Source organism: Phycodurus eques, chromosome 22 (assembly GCF_024500275.1).
Source record: "Phycodurus eques isolate BA_2022a chromosome 22, UOR_Pequ_1.1, whole genome shotgun sequence".
Classification (NCBI taxonomy): Eukaryota; Metazoa; Chordata; class Actinopteri; order Syngnathiformes; family Syngnathidae; genus Phycodurus; species Phycodurus eques.
In genome coordinates, this window is record NC_084546.1 from 4,397,728 (window position 1) to 4,419,288 (window position 21,561).

At 41.0% G+C, this 21,561-nt stretch overlaps 2 protein-coding genes and 1 long non-coding RNA gene across 5 annotated transcripts in view; 2 read left to right on the forward strand and 1 right to left on the reverse strand.

The window, feature by feature from the left end:
* Positions 1–483: 483 nt before the first annotated feature.
* Positions 484–15,667, forward strand: LOC133396946 (ninjurin-2-like). Of its 3 annotated transcripts, XM_061667252.1 has the most exons (5): positions 484–664; positions 12,456–12,592; positions 12,743–12,822; positions 14,309–14,494; positions 14,829–15,409. In XM_061667252.1, exons 1-4 carry the CDS (start codon positions 566–568, stop codon positions 14,476–14,478), a joined length of 486 nt encoding a protein of 161 aa, XP_061523236.1. In that variant the 5' UTR covers positions 484–565; the 3' UTR covers positions 14,479–14,494; positions 14,829–15,409. The 3 variants fall into 3 exon arrangements, with proteins under 3 accessions (XP_061523236.1, XP_061523237.1, XP_061523238.1); XM_061667253.1 differs by lacking the exon at positions 14,309–14,494 and having other exon boundaries at positions 15,316–15,667; XM_061667254.1 differs by lacking the exons at positions 14,309–14,494; positions 14,829–15,409 and adding an exon at positions 12,969–14,300.
* LOC133396949 (uncharacterized) lies at positions 12,466–17,884 on the reverse strand. Its single transcript, XR_009767500.1, has 4 exons — positions 17,802–17,884; positions 14,876–14,991; positions 12,735–12,806; positions 12,466–12,600 (listed from the first exon to the last, which is right to left on the reverse strand). It is a non-coding gene; the product is annotated as an uncharacterized LOC133396949 (long non-coding RNA).
* Positions 16,450–21,561, forward strand: part of LOC133396948 (ELKS/Rab6-interacting/CAST family member 1-like) — a 58,204-nt gene continuing 53,092 nt past the window's right edge. Inside the window, 1 exon segment of the mRNA XM_061667256.1 lies at positions 16,450–16,641. The gene's annotated coding sequence lies outside the window, so the exon portion shown is untranslated.

Sequence of the window (21,561 nt, forward strand, 5' to 3'; positions counted from 1 at the left end):
TGCAAATTAATCCCAGTGCTCTTTAAAACCATCACAGAGACAGCCACAGGGCTGCATGCAATACGTGTATTGAGGACAGTTCATTAGGTACACTTGCACAAGTCAATTACATCAGATGCAAGAGCCATTTAAAATACATTTTGTATAAAAGCTTGTTGGTAATATTTTGGCCCTCACAAAAATTCTGGGGGTCTGCCTGCTTTTGTTAAATTCTTGAATAACTCCAACATGCATTTATATAGGAATGCGTCCTAACAAAAATACAATTTGTCAAGCAAAGAGCAATAATACCATTTACAGTTCTGGGCAATGTTTACCTGGTGTATCCAGGGCTGCGTCTTAGATACCCTTGTATTTATTGCAGATACCAAGAAGATGGACTACAGAGACATGCAACAAGTGTGTAACAGGAGAGAGAAGGGAGGCAGAGGGGGAGAACTGGGATGATGTGAATAAGCTGTTTGTTTGTGCCTTTGTGTTTTCTCCAGCTTGCCGCAATTTCCTCTCATAAGAACCTCTGCCATCATTGTATTTTCAGTGTGCGTACTTGTCCGCGACAGGCCTCATGATGCAGGGACTCGGAAAGACAGAGCGCGCCGACCAAGGCCGAGACATGGACCTAACGTCGCTGAGATCCACCATGCCGGCCGGCGGTCCCCTGCAGGTTAGTTACTTGCTCATTTCCGCTTTCCCGCCGAGTCGCGGTATGTCCGGCCTATGTGAGAGCTGAGGATGACAGGGGCTGCCGAGTGGCTCCCGGGATGGCCGGCACAGCACTACGCGCACTATTTTAAGACAAAAGCCATGCCAGGGACATCAATCAAATATCAATTAGGGCCCAGGTGCCAAGGCTAATAATGCGCACTAATGTGGCGACAGGTCAACAGAAGAGCTACTCACGAAAGAAGGTCAAGGTGGGGTTGGCTTCTTTGAGACGAGACTTTTCTCAAGCGTTAACTGGCAAATGACTCATTTTGGACATTTTTAGTCTTACATCCCTCTGGAAACAGTGTGAGGAAAGCCCCATGACACAAAGCAAACATGTTTGGTTGGGTTTGGTGCAGAGGAATTTACTCCACTTACTCCTGTCTTTGTAGCAGTGATGGGTGAGTTGAGTCACGTGACTTGACTTGGAGTTTCAGGATTTGGGGTTTACTTGGCTAAAATGTATGAAAAACTCTTGACTTGACTCTTGAGCAGAACAGTGATTTTAACGCTACCATTTTTTGCTTTTGCAACAACTCAACTATAAAACAACAAAAACAAGACAGAGAAAGGGCTTTTGATGGCAAATTAATCATTTACAGATGTACACGATATATATGAAACAGATGTGCACAACGGTGACTCACTGCATGGCTCGATTTGAAAGTCAGTGGCTTTTTTACATGGCCCATATTCTCACGATCATGCCACAATTTCACTTTCCAACATAATGAGTGTGAACTTGAACTTGTCCGACTGCCAACATGTTGCCATTTCTCTCCCTCATAATCAACGTGACAAGTCGAGATTCAGCTCCTAATTTCTCCTCAAAACCTGTGCTGAGTTGTTCCTGAGCAAGATCGTTTGACTTGACTTGGGACTTGCTTAACCAAAGTAATGACTCGTCTTGATTTGCTTGATGTTTACCACAGTAGCTTCAAGGTTTACACTTATGACTTCCACATATGTGACCGACTCTCACTTGTGTAGTGTTCCTATACTATATTGATCTTATGGCTTACACACGCGCATGCGCGCACTGACTCCCTCATCTCTATCAAGGTCCATGTTCTGTATCAGCGTTGCTCACTCCGCATCATGCAACAGGCCTATCAGTTACTGGTATATTTAGCCACACAGTGAACAAAGTGCTGTTACTCAACAGCTCTATGTGTGGGTGAGAGAAGTGACAGATGGGAGGAGAGAGAGCGGAGTCCATGCAATTAATAAAACACTGAGTAGACAATTTAATGTATATGTACAAAAATATTGTGACAACTGGTCACGGCATCTACATTAAAGTGGTAATTTATGAAATGAAGGAGTTGTCCACTTCTGAGAGTTTACTCTTAATGTAGTACAACGTCCAGGCATGCTGTTAATTTGTTCCGGACAAAATACCAAGAAAAAAACCAAAACAAAACAAGGAAATCACAAATATTAATGAATGGACACAAAAATTAGCTTATAGGCTGATCCAGTTTCTGTGAATTTCCACATGCCAATCAGATGATGACTTACTATAAACAGTAAGTCAGTTGTAATGTCATTTTATCTATCAGCTGGATGGCAGATCTAGCTGTAACGTGTGAATTGAGAAGGTCCATCACTTCACCCTCCATTTAGCAGACATGAATGCTGGTGCTGTTCATTCATCATACTTTTTTTTTTTTTTTTTTATGTACTGGAAGTATTGCTCCCTCGTGCCTTGGTTCACACACAGACACTCCTCACATTCCCGATAGTGTACCCAAAAATGGAAATCTTTTTGTGCTCCAACAAAAAGTGTTTTGTTGGAGCGCATTTAGCTCACAAGGTAGCTGGGCAAATGTTAGGTGTGTTATGACCACACAACATCATTTACAAAATGATTACTTCATCACAAATTAAAGTGATCCTCTTAATATGTTTGTGGTTTTCATGACGGCGCGACTGTGTGATGAATCTATTTCTAAGGTGTGAGGGCTTTGCACCTGTCTCTCACTTTCTATGTATAGTGCGATGGCAGCGGGGCGTCATGCGCTAACACAGAATTAGTAGGACTTACACGGCCTTTCCAAGCATGGCAGCTAGGTTTCAAAGTAAAGAGGTGTTGCAAGGGAGGACCGGTTACTTAGTTACACAAGCTGTTGCAATCCAATACGGTAGCTGTATCAAACATCTGCTCTTTACCAAGATAACGAGCATGATTTTGTTGGGATTTCTTATATTTTTGACCCTCTAAAGCAGGTAGCTTTTTGAAACTTTGAGTAATTTCTAGGGTACGGATGTGAAGGGTAGTTTCTGGAAGTTTCATACACACTTCTGAAATACCAAATTTGCTCAAAATACGATTCACTATGTTATTATTTATATTTAATGATATTCATCTATGCCAAGACATAAATGTTAATATTTCTCACAATAATTATCAATATTGAAGGTAGGAACAATTTCAAAATGCGACACTTTCAGTCAAGTCAAAAGGGACGAGAGAACAGTGGGCACATCGACAGCCGTATTCACAACAATAATAGTCTCATTTCTATAAATCTCTGCAAAGTGTTTGTTTTCAAATGATCACTTCTGAAACTAGGAAATCACAATGTCCCATCACTCATATTTAGAGCTCAAAACCGAGCAGTACTATATTACTTGCATTGTTATACTTGTATTGCAGGCTGGCGCCCATTGGCTGTTACATGTGTACCTGTAATATTGCCGCAGTGGATGAGTAGTTTGCTATATTTATTTTATTAATCTTCATGACTGTCACCTCCTCTGTCATCTCCTTCCCACTTGTCTCACCTCGCAGAATACATGGTCGCCTTCTTTTCACATTGCGTGTTTCTGTTTATGGATGTGTGTGTGTGTCCCCGGCCCCGGCACAGCAACTGCCACATTCTGAGCGTGCGTGTGAGGAACCAGAAAGTGTGTGTGTGTCCACCAAGTACTGTTGTGGGCCACTTTGTGGGGTATTTAATATCCCCCAAAGAGTGGTTAAATCCTCACATGGTTCAGGGTGCAGTTGTTATGTAAGAGATGTGTGTTTTATGGCTGGCCCTGTCATTTAAATGGTGACATAACTGTTGTCGTGACGACACTCCTTTTGACATGGTTGTAAAATATCCTGATCCTGCTACTGTGTTCAGTCATTTTTACATCACAGCATATCAAAGCAAGCCCTAGATGCAATGTAATTAGACCTCCTAGTGGATTTGCACAGACATCAGTGCAGTTTAGTAGCCTATTTTCACTGTTAGAACACAAAGGCAGTGATGTGCCGTCTTATGGAAAGCACACGCAGTGCTACCAATGAACACTTAAGCCGCATGTTGACATTTCTGCTAGCTTCCTCCTTCGCAGCTGCGGCAAATAGTCCATAAATTTCCAAACGTTCCTGCCTCCACTGTTGTGACAGCGAACTATCGTAAATCTGAATTTGTGCATGTGGATCTTACCATATTGTGCAAGTGTACCCAATAAAGTGTCCAGTGAGTTGTTATAATCTTTTTTACATTGCTTTTTATGCTTACGCCTTTATACTGCCTTTCTTCGGCTTCATCGCTCTTTGGATTGTTTTCTTTTCATTTTCTGGAGGGGAAATGACAACGGATTTATGTTGAATCTCCAAAAGCTTAATGGGAAAGAAGCCCAGCTGACTTCCCTCACACTGTGGGGCGCACTTGCCTCCAAATACAAACACCAGACTTTTAAATCCAACCACCCCTTCCCATAATACTTCTCCTTTCACACAGCTCATAAAACCACATAGCAGATATGGACACGCTTATCATATTATCTTTTAACTGCTGCTTGGTCAAACACACATGGCCACATATATAAACAGAGATGGACAGAAAGATTTGTAATACCTCAAACAGTCACATATGGACTCTGCACACATCCAAATACAGTTACTCAATGCATTTCCCGAGTTATTAGTTCCCATGAGCCCCCTCTGCAAACATACTATATATACATAACATATTAAGAAGCCCCGCCGGGAACGGGTCAGTGTCAGTCATTCAGAACGATCCATGTGTCCTTTGACCTCCTCAACCAAAACAAACAAACATAGTTCCACACAGACTCATAAAGAAAAACTTTAAGAGGTGATGTATTTAGGGTGATGTATGCATTTGCTGTGTGCGCGGGCCAAACTGCACGTCATTCCTGGAATCCAAGGAGAAATTGGTCGAAAGCACACTCCAGGGTTTATTTGAGCCAAAACCAAACAGGCTCCAAAGTGGTGCTGACAAGAGAGCCATGTCTGCACTACATCATGCGCTTTCTGATTGATTCAATCTGCATGCAGGATGATCTAATTGTGTTCAGGGACATTTTACTGTGTGTCAGTAAAACCTAACACTGGCCTGCAAGGTTTGCGACTCATTAGGGCTAAGACAAAGTTGTACGGTAACCAGGGAGTCACATTTTGCTGTTCCGGTTGTTTGCTTGCCTTGCATTTACTGGCAAAGAAATACACAAAGCTGTTTCTAGTAATTCGATTATCTTGTTGAGCTCGATGAGAGGGCCAAAAAAGGGCTGCAGCTATCAGTTATCCCATCGATATGACTTTTGAGTGTGTGCACCTTTAAAAGGCGGGGCCTGGACTAGTGAGTGACGTGGACGTCAGCAAATGATATTGTAGGGTTGCCTGGCTGGTCTGTTCTGAGTTTTAAAAAAATTAACCATTTGTTCAATTAAACATCAACCTTTTTTGTCATCGAATTATTATTATTATATAAGATATTCGATTCATCAAAGGCAGAATAATAGAAACCCCTCTCAGTGTGATTTGCAAGGCTCAAGGCAGTTCTGCTGTTTTATTAGTTCTTTCTTAGATTGTGCAGTAATGAAAGAGGCTTTTCTTTGTGTCATGGAGCAGAACATTGTGTCACCAAGTCACATGTCCCATTATGACAAATGTCCATGCACGCAAATGTTTGTTTAGTCAAAACACCACCTTATACAAATGTACATGACATAAGATGCCAAGGGTTTCAGCAACATGGTCACGAGTGACATGTTTACTCTCATCGTTAACTAAATGACAACACGTGATAAAAAAAGATAAAATAGGGATGCACCCATACCATTTGAGAGAACAAGTACTCGTAGATACCAAGTACTGATACTTGATAATACCGTGCCATCAGTTCTTGTAATTACAAAGAAAATGTTATATTTTAATCAAATATTGTTCAAAAACACTAACTTTTATTGAACATAGCATAAGTTTCACTTAAGACACAAAGAAGACTGTGAGTATCTACAGCTTGAATAGTTGTTATGTAAACGTGTATACTGTGACGTCAATGCTAATTAATTTGCCTATCTGTGGCATTTCGCTTTATGTATTAGCATTAAGCTAGCGGACTTTTGTAAGAGGACGCAAGAGTATGTGTTTGACTTAATGTGTAATTCTCTTGTTCTGCGTAATTTTACAATAAGATTCGACTGGGAGTGTCAATTCAGCCAGGAAGGGTGATGTGACACCTCACAGGTTTAACACCCTGTATGCACTTTTTTGGGGTGGCGTGGAAGAAAAGAAAACACCCCTAAAGGGAAAGTGAGACAAAAGCTGAAGTAATTTGTTCTTTTCAGGAAACCTGTTCAGACACCACACCGCCACATTTAGGGCACTAAAGTGTATCCGGTGTACTGCTAATCAGAACATATCTACGCATGTGTACACATCATGCAGAAGTTGGGTTTGCGTCCCTCCCTCTTGCACCCATTATCTTCGGTCTTGTTTGCTTTGGATACATACTAACGTGACTAACTGGGATCAAAATGTTCCCTCAAATAGATCTGATTCATGTTCTTTAAAGTCATCAAAGAACAGGGACAAATATTGTTTCAAGTTGCATGAAAACTCATGTGTTAATTAGTCACTGCCCAAAAACGACTACATTGAGCAATATAATGGAATTTATTTGAATTAATTTACACTGCATTCCCAAAAAAAAATACTATATCTGTGCCAACCGCTCAAAAAAATGCACTAACTTCACTTTCTATGATGACCATAGTACAATGCAGCAGCATAGCATGTACCTGTAAGTAAAGTGTACATGTCAGCTTCACAAGCATTGTACTCCTCATTAAACACAATTTCGCTGTGTTTAAGAATTATATTGGCCAAGTTGTGGTTCACCGACAGCTGTATTTTCCAATTTTATTAGAAGCCCAAAGAAGCACGAGGAATTCCAGCTATTGCGCAGACAAAGGGCGTGTTTGAAATCTATGCGTCTGCTCTCTAAACATGCTTCTGCCATTATAAAAACTTCCAGCAAATGCTCAACAATGACGAGTATATTTGTACAGCGCTGCAAATCATGCCGCCGGGGACGCAGGACTTTCTGTCCAACATGCCATTGTGGAGAGAGCGTCTAGTTCCTCTGATAAGCGCGCTGCATGATTTGTTGTGTCGTGTGTGAGCTTGGATGTAATAAAGCTGTATTTAGACTCATTTAATAGAAAGAAAATGTGCAGAATTCCAATATTAAATAGGTACTTTTTACTATGGGTCACTGAATATATTGAATTACAGGCTTACAGTCATGTAAAACTGTACATGATAGATACTGTAGCTAGAGAATTGAATGTGAACAGCAGCAAGAATACTCAGCAGCATTGTGTGTGTATGTATTATATAAATGTCTATTTACAGTACAAACAGTACTTTTAACTATCAGAAGTGGATTAACAACTATACATGAATAAATAACTACAAATAACTATACATAATAATAGTATAGTATTGTACTGTAATTTACAGGAATTTAAAACTGTAGGGAATCATATTTGGAACTGTTTTTAATAACTTAACTGCTGCCTGGTACAGCTTGGCTCAGTGCTGCATTTGATACAATCGATCATAACACACTACTCAACAGAATAGAACAGTGGGTGGGACTTACGGGCACTGTCTTAAATTGGTTCAAATACTATTACAGTACAGGACTAAAATATCAACTACTTTGCTTTAGTTAGTAGTTACGAGTCCACCCAAACAAAGATTACCTGTACATGTGGGGTTCCGCAAGGGTCCATTCTTTGACCACTTTTATTTCATAACCACATGCTGACCCTTGCTTAGATTATGGAATACTACGACGTCGATTATCACTTATGCAGCTCAGGCGCAGCTTTACATTTCATTGTCATCACATGACTCCCCTTATTCAGTGTTTTCATCAAATCAATAAGTGAATCTTGCTCAATCCAGAAAAGACAGAATTTATTGTTTTTGGCCCCAAATTTTATTCTAATAATTCTTACAAAAAAAACCATACTTGACTTAATGTATTTCCTTTGTAAAACCCTTTAAATTGCATGTGTATGAATTATGCCTGACAAACTCTCCCTGCCTTGCTTTACACGAGTCAAAATATCATAAACAGCTGTCAATATGATGCAGTAGCGTAGTTCAACAACAATGTATACTACAATGCCATAATAAAATAATATATTCATACCTCAATCCTCTCATTTGATGGTGTACGTGTACCGAATGATGTGGCACATAGGAAATAACCTTGAGCCCAGTGTCAACTGGGCTTGAAGCCAATTATAAACTAGTGGCATGCATACTTGTCATTCTGTACAACTCATCGCTTCTCTTACAGTGAGGACATTTTTCTTGTACATGTACAGTATGTGTGTCCTTTGTTGCCATGACACTATTTACTGTGTATGGTGCAAGCATGGATGGATGAATGCCTCTTGGCCCCGTCCACTTGGCACGCACTCACACACATCCAGACACACATATGTGCCGCACATGTACAGGGGAATCAGGCAGTCATGTTGGGTGATGCTATCGCAGCCTAGCGCTGACGTCACTTACTTACGCAACACACTCGATGTCCTGACAGCGGAGGAGAACCAGGAGTTTGGTGTCTGGACACACACAGACACGCACACACAGAAAATGCACTGCATTCGAGTCTTGAGAACTGTTCGCTATCTGCCAAACTGCACACCAATGCACAGGGAGGACAGAATAGTGTAAGTCAGGCTGGCAAAGTGGTATCGGCATCATAGTATCAGAGCATTTTTATAAGTACGAGTACAGACGAACAGTATTGGCAGTCAGCGCATGATGATGCCATACTAGTTTGAGATGAAGATATTTGTAATGTATTCTCATGTTGCCTGAGCTGGTTGGAAACATTAGAATTTCAATGCTCTGCCATGACAGTCACACAATATGTGCTTCTTTCACATGGTCCAAATGTACACACACATATACAGTACACCAATGGTCATAAAAGTAGCGTAGATTCCCACTACATACCCTCCCCAAACATCTGCACAAGCGATCAGCCTGCAGCTTCAATGGAGGTATGCAAACTCAATAAGGATCTGGATGGAATTCAGATTTAATTGAATTGTTAAAGCTACCCATAGAACTGAGTCACCTCCAAACAACAATCACGGCTTCCTTCCAAACTTGTGTAACAATAGCGGCAATCGGTGTGTAATGTGAGTGAAATGTTCTGACGGGCACAGTTGACACACCTTGCCAATGGTTTTAGTGACCGTAGCACTACTGTCTTTACATTCATTCATTCATCTTCCATGATGAATGAATGAATCTTCCATGATGAATGAATGAGGGTCGCGGGCTTGCTGGAGCCTATCGCAGCTATCTTCGGGCGGTCTTTACATTCATCATGCTAATGTTTTATATAAAATTCAAAATTTCTCACAAACAGACTACATCCTGCCCTACAGTTATAGACAGTAGACAGTACTCAAGAAGTAACACTGAGTTTCAAAAAGTTTGGCGACCCCTACACTACACTGTGACATACAGTCTCCTTTCATCTGGAATCTTACTGGAAAAGGCTCATTAGGGGAATAAGTGTGTTTATCACAGAGAGACCAGGTAGACTTGAAGGTAGAAAGCAGCTTTAGAACGATATAGAGGTTGAATCCGGTTTCCTAAAAATAACATCCACATCCACTCAGTTGGCACATAAAAAGATTTGAAATGTTCCTTATTTGTGCTCTTTGGTACAGGAAGCACATTCCAAGTGTCACGAGCACACGTGGCCTTTCAAGCATGTTTTTGCATGTTTTCTGCTAATTAAACAGCAGGGTGACAGTTGGCCTCAGGGAAAGGAGCAAGGGTAACCCACTCCTTGGCTGTGAGGCAAATGTGAGTCAAACACGGGGCATGTGGATTTGGCATCAGTCAAGTTACATAAAAATGTCTCAAATATAGTGCTGAAAGAAAAGCATCACAAATGGCGTGATGCAAGGAAAAACAGAGAATCAAAATAAAAGTTACTCAAGGAAAACCAGAGCTCCACTCCTTGTTGGAGGTCCCCCACTATTGGCTATTAAAGCAACCAATACGGGTGCAGGGGAGTAGCACTTCCTGTGAGGTAAGGGGGGGGTGCCTCGCATGTGGACTTATGTATTTTTATATGTGTGTATGTGTGTTGCAATTTAAAGTGTATAAGCTGGCACATGTCGTGTCAAGTGTCCTTTTGCAAGTAATAGGTCAGGTATGTTGTTTTCAATGTGCGTGTGTGTGTATAGTCAGCCTTGGCTGTGAGGGAGCTTGTTATGTGGGCCTGTATTTGCAGATGCCTGCTTTTTAGGGATGTGCGGCTTTTACGAGAACTCTGGATTTCTAGGAAGAATTCTGTGTATAAACACACACACTGGGCTCACTTGTGAAGATATTTTCCACTCCAAGGCGCTGCGGTCCCTTCTTAGCTGCTAGACTGACTAAACATCTGCAGACATTAAACGGGAGCTCAAATGACGGACAGTCCTCTATGAATATTTATCGTATGTTTATAGGTGTAAGATGTTGTTGCTTGATGGTGTTATCATATGATGTACAAATGTACAAATATGATAATGGATACCGCCGCTAGTTAGAACATACTGTAATGCCATAAGCAGTCAAGTCTTTTTCCTAAATCCAAATAACTTTTTGTTCTTAACTGTGAGAGACAGGGTGTTGACCCTCGGCTACCACCTGCCACCCTTCTGTACCTGGCATGTCAAACTCGGGGTAAAATAATACATCCTGGAAACCATTTAACAGAACCGGGATGAAGACACGTTGGGTTCTGACATTTAAATTGTTAAGTGAACGCATATGTGCGTGTAGCCAATATGCAGCCATTGTAGGACATTCCAGTGTTTCGGTTATGTGTGCCTGTGTATGTGTCTGTTTGCGGCATGTCCAAGGCAGATGTTGATGGAATGAGACCACAAGACTTCTGAGGGGGTCGCAGGCCAGCACATTTACATTCTATACATACATGTGCTATTTGCTGCTTTTCATCCTTCCTGCCTCTTTTCAGTAGCATTCTCCCTATTTTATCTGTCTCAGAAAAACATGGCAAAAAGGGCTTAATAAGCAAACTACATGTTTATCATATTGGACTTGCAATTCTTGGAATTGCTGGATTTCTTCTTGGAGATTTCTTCTGGATTTAGTCCAAACTGGACTGCAACTCAGACTCGTAATGGGGATGAAAGTAAGGCTTCATCATTTTATTCTTATTTTTTGTTACACAACAGCCATACACAACATATTTCCTAGAAAATACAAAAGACATGCCCTGTCGAGAAGGAAATGTGTCAGCTTTACTTCGGTGAAAAAGGAAGTAAGCGCGATATTAGCAATCAGCCCTGGTTACTCCAAACACTTGCACTGTCAACTCATAAAAGAGCGTCTTATACTAGCATGAAATGTTTGGAAAAAAATGACAAATCAAAATGCAACTATTCACAATTGTTTTACAGGCGGCAGTGCTGTGAATAATTACTGTCCAAGTGCTGTGTTTATGTTGGATTTTCAGAGGACATGACTGTGCTGCGAGATCGTAAAGAAATAAAATGTGCCTCTCGTAGGCTGATGCTTTACATGCCATCTCCTGTATGTCTTCTTCAACACATCTCTATTTGTGCGCATGACGACGGAGGTCCCGAGTAAAACAATCCATTTGTGGACGGAATTTTTGGTTCTATGGCCAAAATGCTGAGTAGTTCACTATGTGCATTGACAGACAAAATACTAAGAAAGAAAATGGGCCCCATCGGTCTTTATTATGTGTGGTTATGTAATAATATGTCATGTTTTCCTGAAAGTCATGCACATTCTGATCCTCGCATAGTGTTTCCTGACTTAAACACACAAATATATGCACATTCAAATATGGTCACATTAGAAAATATATAATAATTAGAGATGGACCGATATCTTTTTTTCCCCTCCAATTAAGTACAGTACTTACATTTGAATACTCGCCGATATCAAGTACAAATACTTGATAATGCCATTATGTCTTGCCATTGTGATGAAAATGTGCTTTATTGTAATCAAACATGAATACAAAACATTAGGTTCGACTATAATACATTGCCCTTTAGTGTACACAAAAATAATAATTTTTTTTTTTTTTTTTGTGTGTGTGTTTTTTTTTTTCTTCCTTAAATGACTAAACAGTCCTGTAGTCTATGCCTATCAATGCAGCCCTCTTTTGGTTGCTTTTATACTACATTGCTGCTCGTGGATGCGTTTATCCTACCGGTCACTGTATCTTATCTGTATCAGTGCTGCCCTCAGCTGTTTGTTTTTATATGACATATATCTTAAGTACTGCACTTTTATCTTTCATATGTCCACTGCTGCCTACCTTATGTCACTTATATACCACTAAGTTCACAGGTAGATAGATGTACAGTTTATTTATTTTTAAACCTATGTATGTATATTTTTTAAATCTTAGGGTAGCTCGGCCTCTAACCTGAACATGAACCTGTATGCCACCAAGAAAACTGCGGCCGAGGGCATGCTGGACATCGCTCTCTTCCTGGCCAACATCACACACATGAAGACGGTCATCGAGCAGGGGGCGGGATACAGGTACGGACCTAGAAACAATTCGGTTTAATTAGATGTAAATTTGGCAGGACAGTGGATTGCGGTTAGCACGACTGGCTCACAGTTCTGAGGTTTTCCTCCAGGTACTCTTCCAAAAACATGCATGTTTGGTTCTTTCGCTTACCTTCTCAGGTACTACGCAGCCGTCCTGACTCTCATCTCCTTCTCGCTGGCACTTCAGATCGTCGCCGGGATCCTGATCATTATCATTGGTGAGACAATGTCATTGATTAGTTCAAATTCATCCGCTATATTAACACACTAAAACACTGACACCAGCTGTAACATGCCGTGAAATGCAAAGGACGAATCAAAACCGATGGCGATACTATTTAGAGATCTCTGCATCTTGCTGTAGCTCGGCGAGACCTCGACGACGAGGCCAACCACAAGCGTCTGGACAGCCTCAACAACAGCGCCACCGTCGTCATCTTCCTCGTCTTCGTCACCAACATCTTCATCTCAGTCTTTGGGATGGAGCGCACAGGGCTCTTTGCCAGGATGCACTTTTAACCCCCCAGAGATACACGTTTTGGGGGCAAATCTAATGCACTAATCACTATTAATGCTACGGTGGCATTGGTTTTAGTTTGACAAGACTGTACCAACAGACCAGTGATTCTCAAAGTGTGGTACCGCTAGTGGTACCCCGGCTTCCTCTGGTGGTGTGTGAAGAATCATTGAATTAAATGTGACAGCTTTGTACTTTAAATTACAATGCATTTGCATTTCATCTTTAGAACACTTTGTTTTCAAACATTTATTGAGTGCATTTTTAATTTCAACCTACCGGTGTGTGCAACACAGTGGTGCCTTGAGATAGCAGTTTAATTCCACCACGCTTGTAACCTCAAAACACTCATATCTCAAATCATCTTTCCCCATTGAAATATATGGAAACGACTATAATCTGTTTCAGCCTCCCCCAAAAATAACAGAAATCGTCTAATGTGTTTTAATAAGAAAAATCACACTATAATATAATACTTGATAAAAACATACAGTCATGACAAATAAAATGCAAACAAACAGTTTTTGCAACAGTTTTTGCTTCAATTCAATGGACCGTTCCTTTTGGTGTGTGCGCCTTGGTCACCTGGGGGCAGTATCATACAGACAAACACATTGACACGGTCATAGCTGGAGTTAGCTGCAGGAATATTTGTCATTCCTCGCAAAGGATAAAGAATATATGCCTGTGAGTATTGCTATATTTTCTGTCTACATGTCTTGCTCCACCGTTTGTGTTCAAACGTTATATCACATTTTTTTGGCTTGCGAGTCAAAGCAAAATATCATTCGAACAACGGCTAATATCTTGAAAAACTCATTTCGGGTCAGTTGTATCTCAAGGCACCACTGTACATTTAATTTAATCAACAAATTAAGTACAGTTTTCTATTTTCCTATATTTAAGCGCAGGGGTAATGTTCAAATTAGGCACAGTGTGTTACAGAAGCTTATCGTAATATCAAATATACTTTTAAGAATAAACCCCTTTTTGATGAACACTTAGGGCTACTATCTACTGTATTTTAATGTTGGTCATGATGGTGGTGGTGAAATTTTTTGAGGTGGTACTCACTGTACAAAGTTTGAGAACCACTGCAATAGACCAACCACATGTACTGTGTGTGTGTGTGTGTGTGTGTGTGTGTGTGTGTGTGTGTGTGTGTGTGTGTGTGTGTGTGTGTCCAGCTCGTGTCGAGCTGACCCTGCTCCCCTCATACCAGCGGCTCTTAAACTTCCTCAACAATCTGACCACAGCCATCATCTTCCTCACCCTGCTTGTCAACATCATCAAGTCCGCTTTTGGCACACAACGCAGCTGCCTACTGCGATGGATGTTTCAGCGTTTTGTACTGTAAATACGGGTTTAAAAAGGTGCTTGTTAGAAAAATAAAGGCCCTTGTGGGGGTAGTCTTGCATTCTTCTAAAAAGGCACTAGAGGTCGCCACAGCACCAAATGTAATTTAAAGGGCCCAAACTCTATAAAAAGTGAACTTTTTAACATTAGTGTATGTATTTTTATTTCAGGACATATCTAAGGTGTAGCTTCATTAAAACCATATATATGGCTATAAATGCAAAACAATGGGCTGTGTATGCATGGAATACATGAAGGTGTGTATGCATGTACCCTGCACCTGCACTCCTGCGTGTGAGATGTTTGAAATATGTGTGCTTGTGTGTCTGTCCCTGCACGTGTGCATTGCAGCACGCAGGGACCTGAACATGGTGTCCAATCAGAGACGGCTGGACTACCTGAACAACGTCGTGACGGGTGTCATCTTCGTCACCACGGTGATCAACTTCTTCATCAGCTTCTTCGGGTCCAAGAGGACAGGCTTCTTCCGCTGGCTACTCGCTCGGCTGCACTTCTGAAAAGACACATAGGATGCATAAATTTCTTTTTTTTTCCCAATCACAAAATATCCATATGTTACGTGCTCGAGTGAAATCATATTAACGCATCTTAATTTCTTTAACCAGCTGATAGTAAATTTGCATTTGCATTTTACTAATTTAACGTGAATGTGTTCTATAAGGTGTATTTTGGACTCTTTGCAAGTGTTTCCCCTTTTTGTCACGGTCAAAATGTTTTCAGTTTTGTTTATTGGCAAAGGTGAACAATAAATACTGTATATTGATAAAACAGATCCTGTGCTTTCTGCATGTGTCTTTGTTGTACGTGTGTGTCACAGGGCGCCGGGACGTGAATAACTCCACCCTACAAAAGCGCTTGGACTACTTGAACAATGTAACTACCGTCATAGTGTTCATCACCACCGTGCTCAACTTATTCATCAGCACTTTTGGCATGCAGCGCACCGGACACTTCCCGTGGCTGATGATGCGAATTCACTGACATTCCCACCAACCTACAATAGAGAAAGGGAGCTGTCGGAAGCAGCATTGTCGTCTTAGTCACTATTAACATCGGTCATGAGGTTTGGAGAGATTTAAAGTTGCAGTCATCCACTTCTGATACTGTTCATTTACTTATGTTAAGATAACATAACAATAACATATTGTATGACATTTTCAAATAAAATTAACTGTGAAACAATCATGAGTTGTCAGACGTAATGAATAAAAATGATTACTAATCAGGATTTATTGATGTTTTGAGTTTTTAAAAAAAAAGTAGGACAAAGGCACATCGCAGTGCTGAGGGGAGCTCTGGATGCAAATCTTTTTGTGCGTGGCGAACTTTAGCCAGCAGACTATATATACTGCAGCTGTCTGACTGACTGGCGCCCCGAGAACTGGGACACGCGTGTGTGTTTGTCTGTGTGTGGGTAAGTGTGTATAAGGTCAGTGGGTGTCAAAGATGAAAAGATTTGTTTGAACAACGTGGAACTGATCGGGAAAGAGATGAGCAGCTGATACTACAATAATGAAATATGGTATCAATGACAGTAAGTACAGTGGTAGTAAGTGACGAAATACAAATACTTTGATACTGTACTTTTCAATCCATACTTTAGTTAAGTATTTATTTTCTGCATGACGAATTTCTACTTTGACTCTACATTTGAAAACAGATCTGTATTTTCTGTGGCTGTTTCAGCATTTACCCATAAAAAAAAAAACAACTAAGGCGGCATAAAAAAAAATGCTAAATTAGAACTATTACTTTTTAAAAAGTGTTTTTACCGTTACTGATTATATGAAACTGACCCATAAAATGGGGACCACAGCCATAAATACAGTAGACTTACAATGCAAGCAGTTACGAGGGGCGGGGCTGAGTCGCGGGGACGCGCTCCTGCGTCATGACGTCACAGGAGCGACCGCGGCGCGCAGTGGGGAAGCCACCTTGCCGCCTGGAGAGGATCTGGCAGTATTTTGGGGGGCGTGGGGAGAAGCGAGGGGGGCCGGGAAAGACTGCTTCAGACCGGGGGCAAGCGAGCGGAAAGAGGGCGCAGGGCGGACCACGTCTCGGCTCGTCTACGGGAGCTCCGTGAGTCGCAGGATTATCTTGGGGAACCTTTACGACGGCCCATCTTGGATCTTATTTCACAACCGTGAGTAGTGGAAGTTAGCTGTCAGTCTGAGTCCTCGATCTTGGATGTTGTTATTTGACGCGATTGCACAATACTATTTTCGCCTGTAGTTTTGAACATGTCAACGTTGTGTGCACTGTACGTGTGCCTGTGTGCTCCCCTTCACCTGCAGGAACATCAGCAATAACATAATTAAAATTTGATGGCTAGTGAGACAACGCACTTTCAGCTTGAGCAGCCGTGTTTGGGGACACTTTGGGTTGACTTCCAGTCGTGTTACTTAGCCTAGCATGCACATAGGTGTAACAGTCAAATAATCACAATCATCATACGTGTCATATACGTGTTGTCAGTGCACTACGTCTCGAAATCTGTCTTAAACAGTCGCGATCAGTGTCAATACTGTACATACTGTACTCGGAAAAAATTGCTGGAGGTAAACACCGATGACAACATTTTGTTGGCCGACTGCAAATTATGCTTTTAAAAATGAATAATGAACGTCTCTTGTACGGTGATGGAGGTTTCTTGTGGCCGTAGCGTTTCGACTGACACACCACATGACTAGAATGCCTTGTGTTACAAGCTACATTTCTCTGAGACTGTAAGCAAAACATGCAGTTGGATGTTAACATACCAGCAATGAAGAGTTGTTCCTCTAAAAAGTGTTATAATTGAGTGAAACGTATGCCGTGTTTAAGAAACCTTTGTACTTGGTGTCGCTGACTCCCATGTCACTCACCAGATAGGCCCCGCCTTTAAAAGTCACACACGTTCAAAGTCACAGACACTACAGTGTATATACTGTATACGGCTGTCACTATAGAATCTTTTTAGAATCGATTCTCCTATAGATTATTGGTCGAATAATGGAATAACAATCACTCCTCCATACTATTATTTGTTTGTTTGTTTATTTATTTATTTTTACGACTAACATGCATTTATTCTCATTTTTGAGGAGTGAAGTTCGAGCCTTAAACTGCATATGTTAGTACTGAGTGTATAGTATAAATTTGGTGGACAGAATTTGAGAGAGCTAAATGGTTAGCAATCGCGATTAGCATTAGCCCGCTAGCCATTACCATTTTGGGTCAAAAAACGCTAACTGCCCTAAAGATCACTCATACATAATGTTATATGTACATTACAAATCTAACATTGTCTTAAACGTCACTTACAGACGCTTCTCTGTCGTTCTTGGCAATATTTTCTCTGGTCCAATACAGCGTGTGTCTGCAATAAATGTCCGTGTGAAACAGGTTCCGGCGGTGCAAAAAACGTTTCCCAGCCATAACTTTGAGGATGGTGACCCCGAGTGGGCAAAAACAATACCTGCACATGCACATTTTGTTGTATAATAATAATGCAGAATCTATTTTCTTGTATTAGATTACTAGAAGATTTGATGGAATAATTGATAGAACAACTCAAAATACTCGATAGCTACAGTTGTAAAATGGATTATATATGAAAAACTGATTTTTTTTGGGGGTATTCCACATTTACATGGAGGTAACGTTGCAATGATGCACAGATGTCATCACCAATTCAGCTCTTAATCAAGCAGTATATGATAGGCATTTGAGGTTTAAACGTTTTTGGGCTTTTTAGAACGGTTATCTTGTGTTTAAAACTGCATGTCAGACCGGAGAAAATGCACTCATAGGCCATATGTGGCCTATGAGCTGTCACCAGTATTATCTTCATCAATTAATAAATTTTTTTGATATCTTTGGGAACAACTGTGACAACATTTTTTAGATGTAAATGCAGTAGGATCACCAAAGTTGTGAACTTTCCAAATCTTTGCTTTTCTCTAAAAACAGTGTCAACGATCTGTGTATCTGCACAAAGCCACACCAGTGCAAACACTCGTCCTCTGTCCAGATAATAACACATTTGCAAACCAAATGGACTGTGAATCTGATATGGCCGTGTCCATGCAGGCGGGGAGGCAAAATCTGCTGCCTGCGTTTGTTGTGCAACGCTCAGTGGGAGAGAACGCAAGAATGAGAGGAAAAGGACGCTGTGATTTCCTCCCAGAGCTCCATGTCTTTGCCCCTCCTACAGGAACACTGAGCCAGGAAACCTGCTTCCTCCCGCAGATTACAGTAAACACTCTCTGCTGTCCTCTGCTTGAATGATTGAATGGGAGAAAAGCTATTTTTTAAACTTCCATTCTCCTTAGTGGCCTTGACAAATCACATCACAAAACTTCCACACTCACCGTTTTTGCACCTTGGTTTTTATTTATTGCACACTTTTGATTGGTTTGCCAGGAGAGGGATTTATTGGTGTCCAGACCATGTTTCACTTCAGGCTTATTTAGCCTGGCAACTTCTCATCACACTCCTCTTTGAACCTGTGGGAAACTACTGCTCCCATTTTATGTTCATTGATGTTGAGAGTTTATCTTTCCATTTGATGTTGTTTTCACTCTCGCCTCTATCGCAGGTTAATTTCCGGACCGGAGCCGATGCTATCTGCCGTTTATCAGCGTTGCGCTTCCCGGTGCCTGAACCATATTGTATGCGACTTATCTGCACCGCTTGAGGGTGAAGTTAGAAGTCGTCATGCTATCTTGCTTAGAGATCTCGCGCTAAACACATTATTCTCCCTTGCACACAGTGTCATATTGTGTTTGGTTGTACTCTGGTGAGATTAGCAGAAAATGTCATCAGAAAAATATTTAACTTTGGTCCTGTGATGCAAATTTTAGTAGCAAATCCACATTTTTAATTAAAATTTTTGTATTGTTTTTCTTTCTTTTTAAAAATATTTTAAGTTACATTTATGTTTTGAGGCCCCTAATACAAACAATGATTTTTCTTCTTTTGGTTTGGGGTCTGACATGCAGAATAAGATTTTATTTTCAGTAATATTAAAAAAATGTGTGGACAGAGATTTTGTAACCCCAAATATTAAAACTAGAGCTGCAGCTGTTGAATATTTTTCGAACGTAGTATTCCACCTGTTGTCCCCTCAATTAATTGAGAAATTGGATAAAAAAAATAGATTTTGCATGAAACAACAATACCAAAACACAATTACTAAATACATCGGCTGCAAAGCTTCAAGGCAGAGATTTTACATTGACTTTTTTTGGTATTTGAATTATTCGAGTTATTCGATTAATCGTTTCAGTCCGAGTGAATACAAAAAAAAAAACATTTGTGTTGACAAATTCTGCATGCGACAGTACATAATGTTTGTGTGTTTAAGTCAATTTACTACTATTACAGCAATACGACACGAAATTACATGAGTTGAGTTGTCACAGCAGTGCAAAACGTTTCCAAACATGCCTAAATGCATCACGACTAAGTGAGAAATGGCATTATTAATAACCTAAAGCCATGCATTTTTTTGCTTTTGCCCCTGGAGCTAAATGAAATAACATACACGAGGAGAACATAAAAGCTTCTTTATTCCATACACTGTATCTTCTAATCAAATGACTGTCATCTCTGCAAGTCTTGTAGTCTTCATTCTCAGCAGCACGGTCTAGATGCCTTCCAGTGAATCCTTTCTGGACACATCATTATCACCAAGCAACCTGCCTGCATTGCATTTAGTCAAATGCAAGAACCTCATAGGCAATAGGGTGTCTAAGTATAGGTCGAGTCGACTCGCTTTGTGCGTTTGTGTGGTATTGTGCGCCAGTGTGTGGAGTGATTGACACATAAATAGAACACGCTCAACACCTCGGGAATGCTGGGGGGAAAGAAGGAAGGGAACGCAGAGGAAGTGGAAGCATCAGCGGAGACGACACCATCCATGTTGATCCTCGCACTTGGCATTCAACTACGGCGACTCCTCGTAGGCCAGTTTCATATTCTAAGAGTTTATGAAGTTTGTGGCAACATGTCTAGTGCGGAGGAAAGATGAGACATTTAATCGTCATTAAATAAGTATATTAAGTGTAATTCAATGACATCAATGCTCCATAACTGATACAAATGTAACAATCACAACATGAGGATTTAAATGAAGAATTAAAGTAAATAAAAGTTGTTGTTTTTCCCCCTCATACTGTGTTTATAGGTCGAGTCACAGAATGAGGTTGCACAAAGCCTGATGTATCTGTTTGCCTCTATTTCTGACTCTTGGCTTTCAGTCTTCAAGAATGCCACTCCAGGCTCCCTCGCCGCAAAGCTACTGAAGTGACTGGAAAATAGAATTAGAGCGTGTTGTTTTTAGCCCACGATGACATGCATTTCTATGTGTTATGTCTCAACAGCATGTGCTGTCGAAAAGCTCTACATTGCAAATTTGGAAGAATGTTGTGTAGTCAGTCTCAGAATGTTTTGCAGATGTTTCACTTTGCAGCACTGCTTTGGTTTTTCACATGATTGGCTCCCCTTTAAGCAGATGTGCCGGGCGTGTGAGCTTTTGCGCCATCTTATGATGCATCACAAGCTTTTGCCTCCGAATCTGTGATGCCTGTTGTCTTTCTCTTTTGTCTCAAATTATGCCCGATATGTGATCCGGACTTTAACTCATGTAGCTAGTGGTATCTATGAGGCTATAAAGTGGACAGTAAATGTGTGTCACAGTAAGCAAATGGGACATTATTTACATTTCAGTAGCACCCCCCACACACACTTCAAACAAAACATCTCAATGTGTGTTTTTACTAACATAGGCACTGAGCAGTTCATGTATGTGCATCTGTCAAGTTGATACCTTCCTCTCCATAGAGCTAAACCGTCTGCATGCTTTCACTTGATTGGCTCAGTACCGAGTATGTGTGTGTGTGTGTGTGCGCCTGGTCCAGGTGTGTGTTTGCGGCCCCGAGGGGGCGAGCGGCGCAGATGGTTTTCCCCGCTTCTGTCGGGCGCACGTGGCCGCCACTGACTGGCTGCGAGTTTGCGCTGCGCCGGCCAAAGATCGGTGCAGTTGGAAGCATGCGTTGCTCACACTGCTGCAGGGCTGTGG

What these genes read in the sequence shown, in the direction of transcription:
- LOC133396946 (XM_061667252.1), top strand. Translation starts at nt 566, where the DNA reads ATGATGCAGGGACTCGGAAAGACAGAGCGCGCCGACCAAGGCCGAGAC. An exon ending in CGGCCGGCGGTCCCCTGCAG is followed by an intron (nt 665 to 12,455) that starts GTTAGTTACTTG and finishes TTTAAATCTTAG; the next exon opens with GGTAGCTCGGCCTCTAACCT. An exon ending in GAGCAGGGGGCGGGATACAG is followed by an intron (nt 12,593 to 12,742) that starts GTACGGACCTAG and finishes TTACCTTCTCAG; the next exon opens with GTACTACGCAGCCGTCCTGA.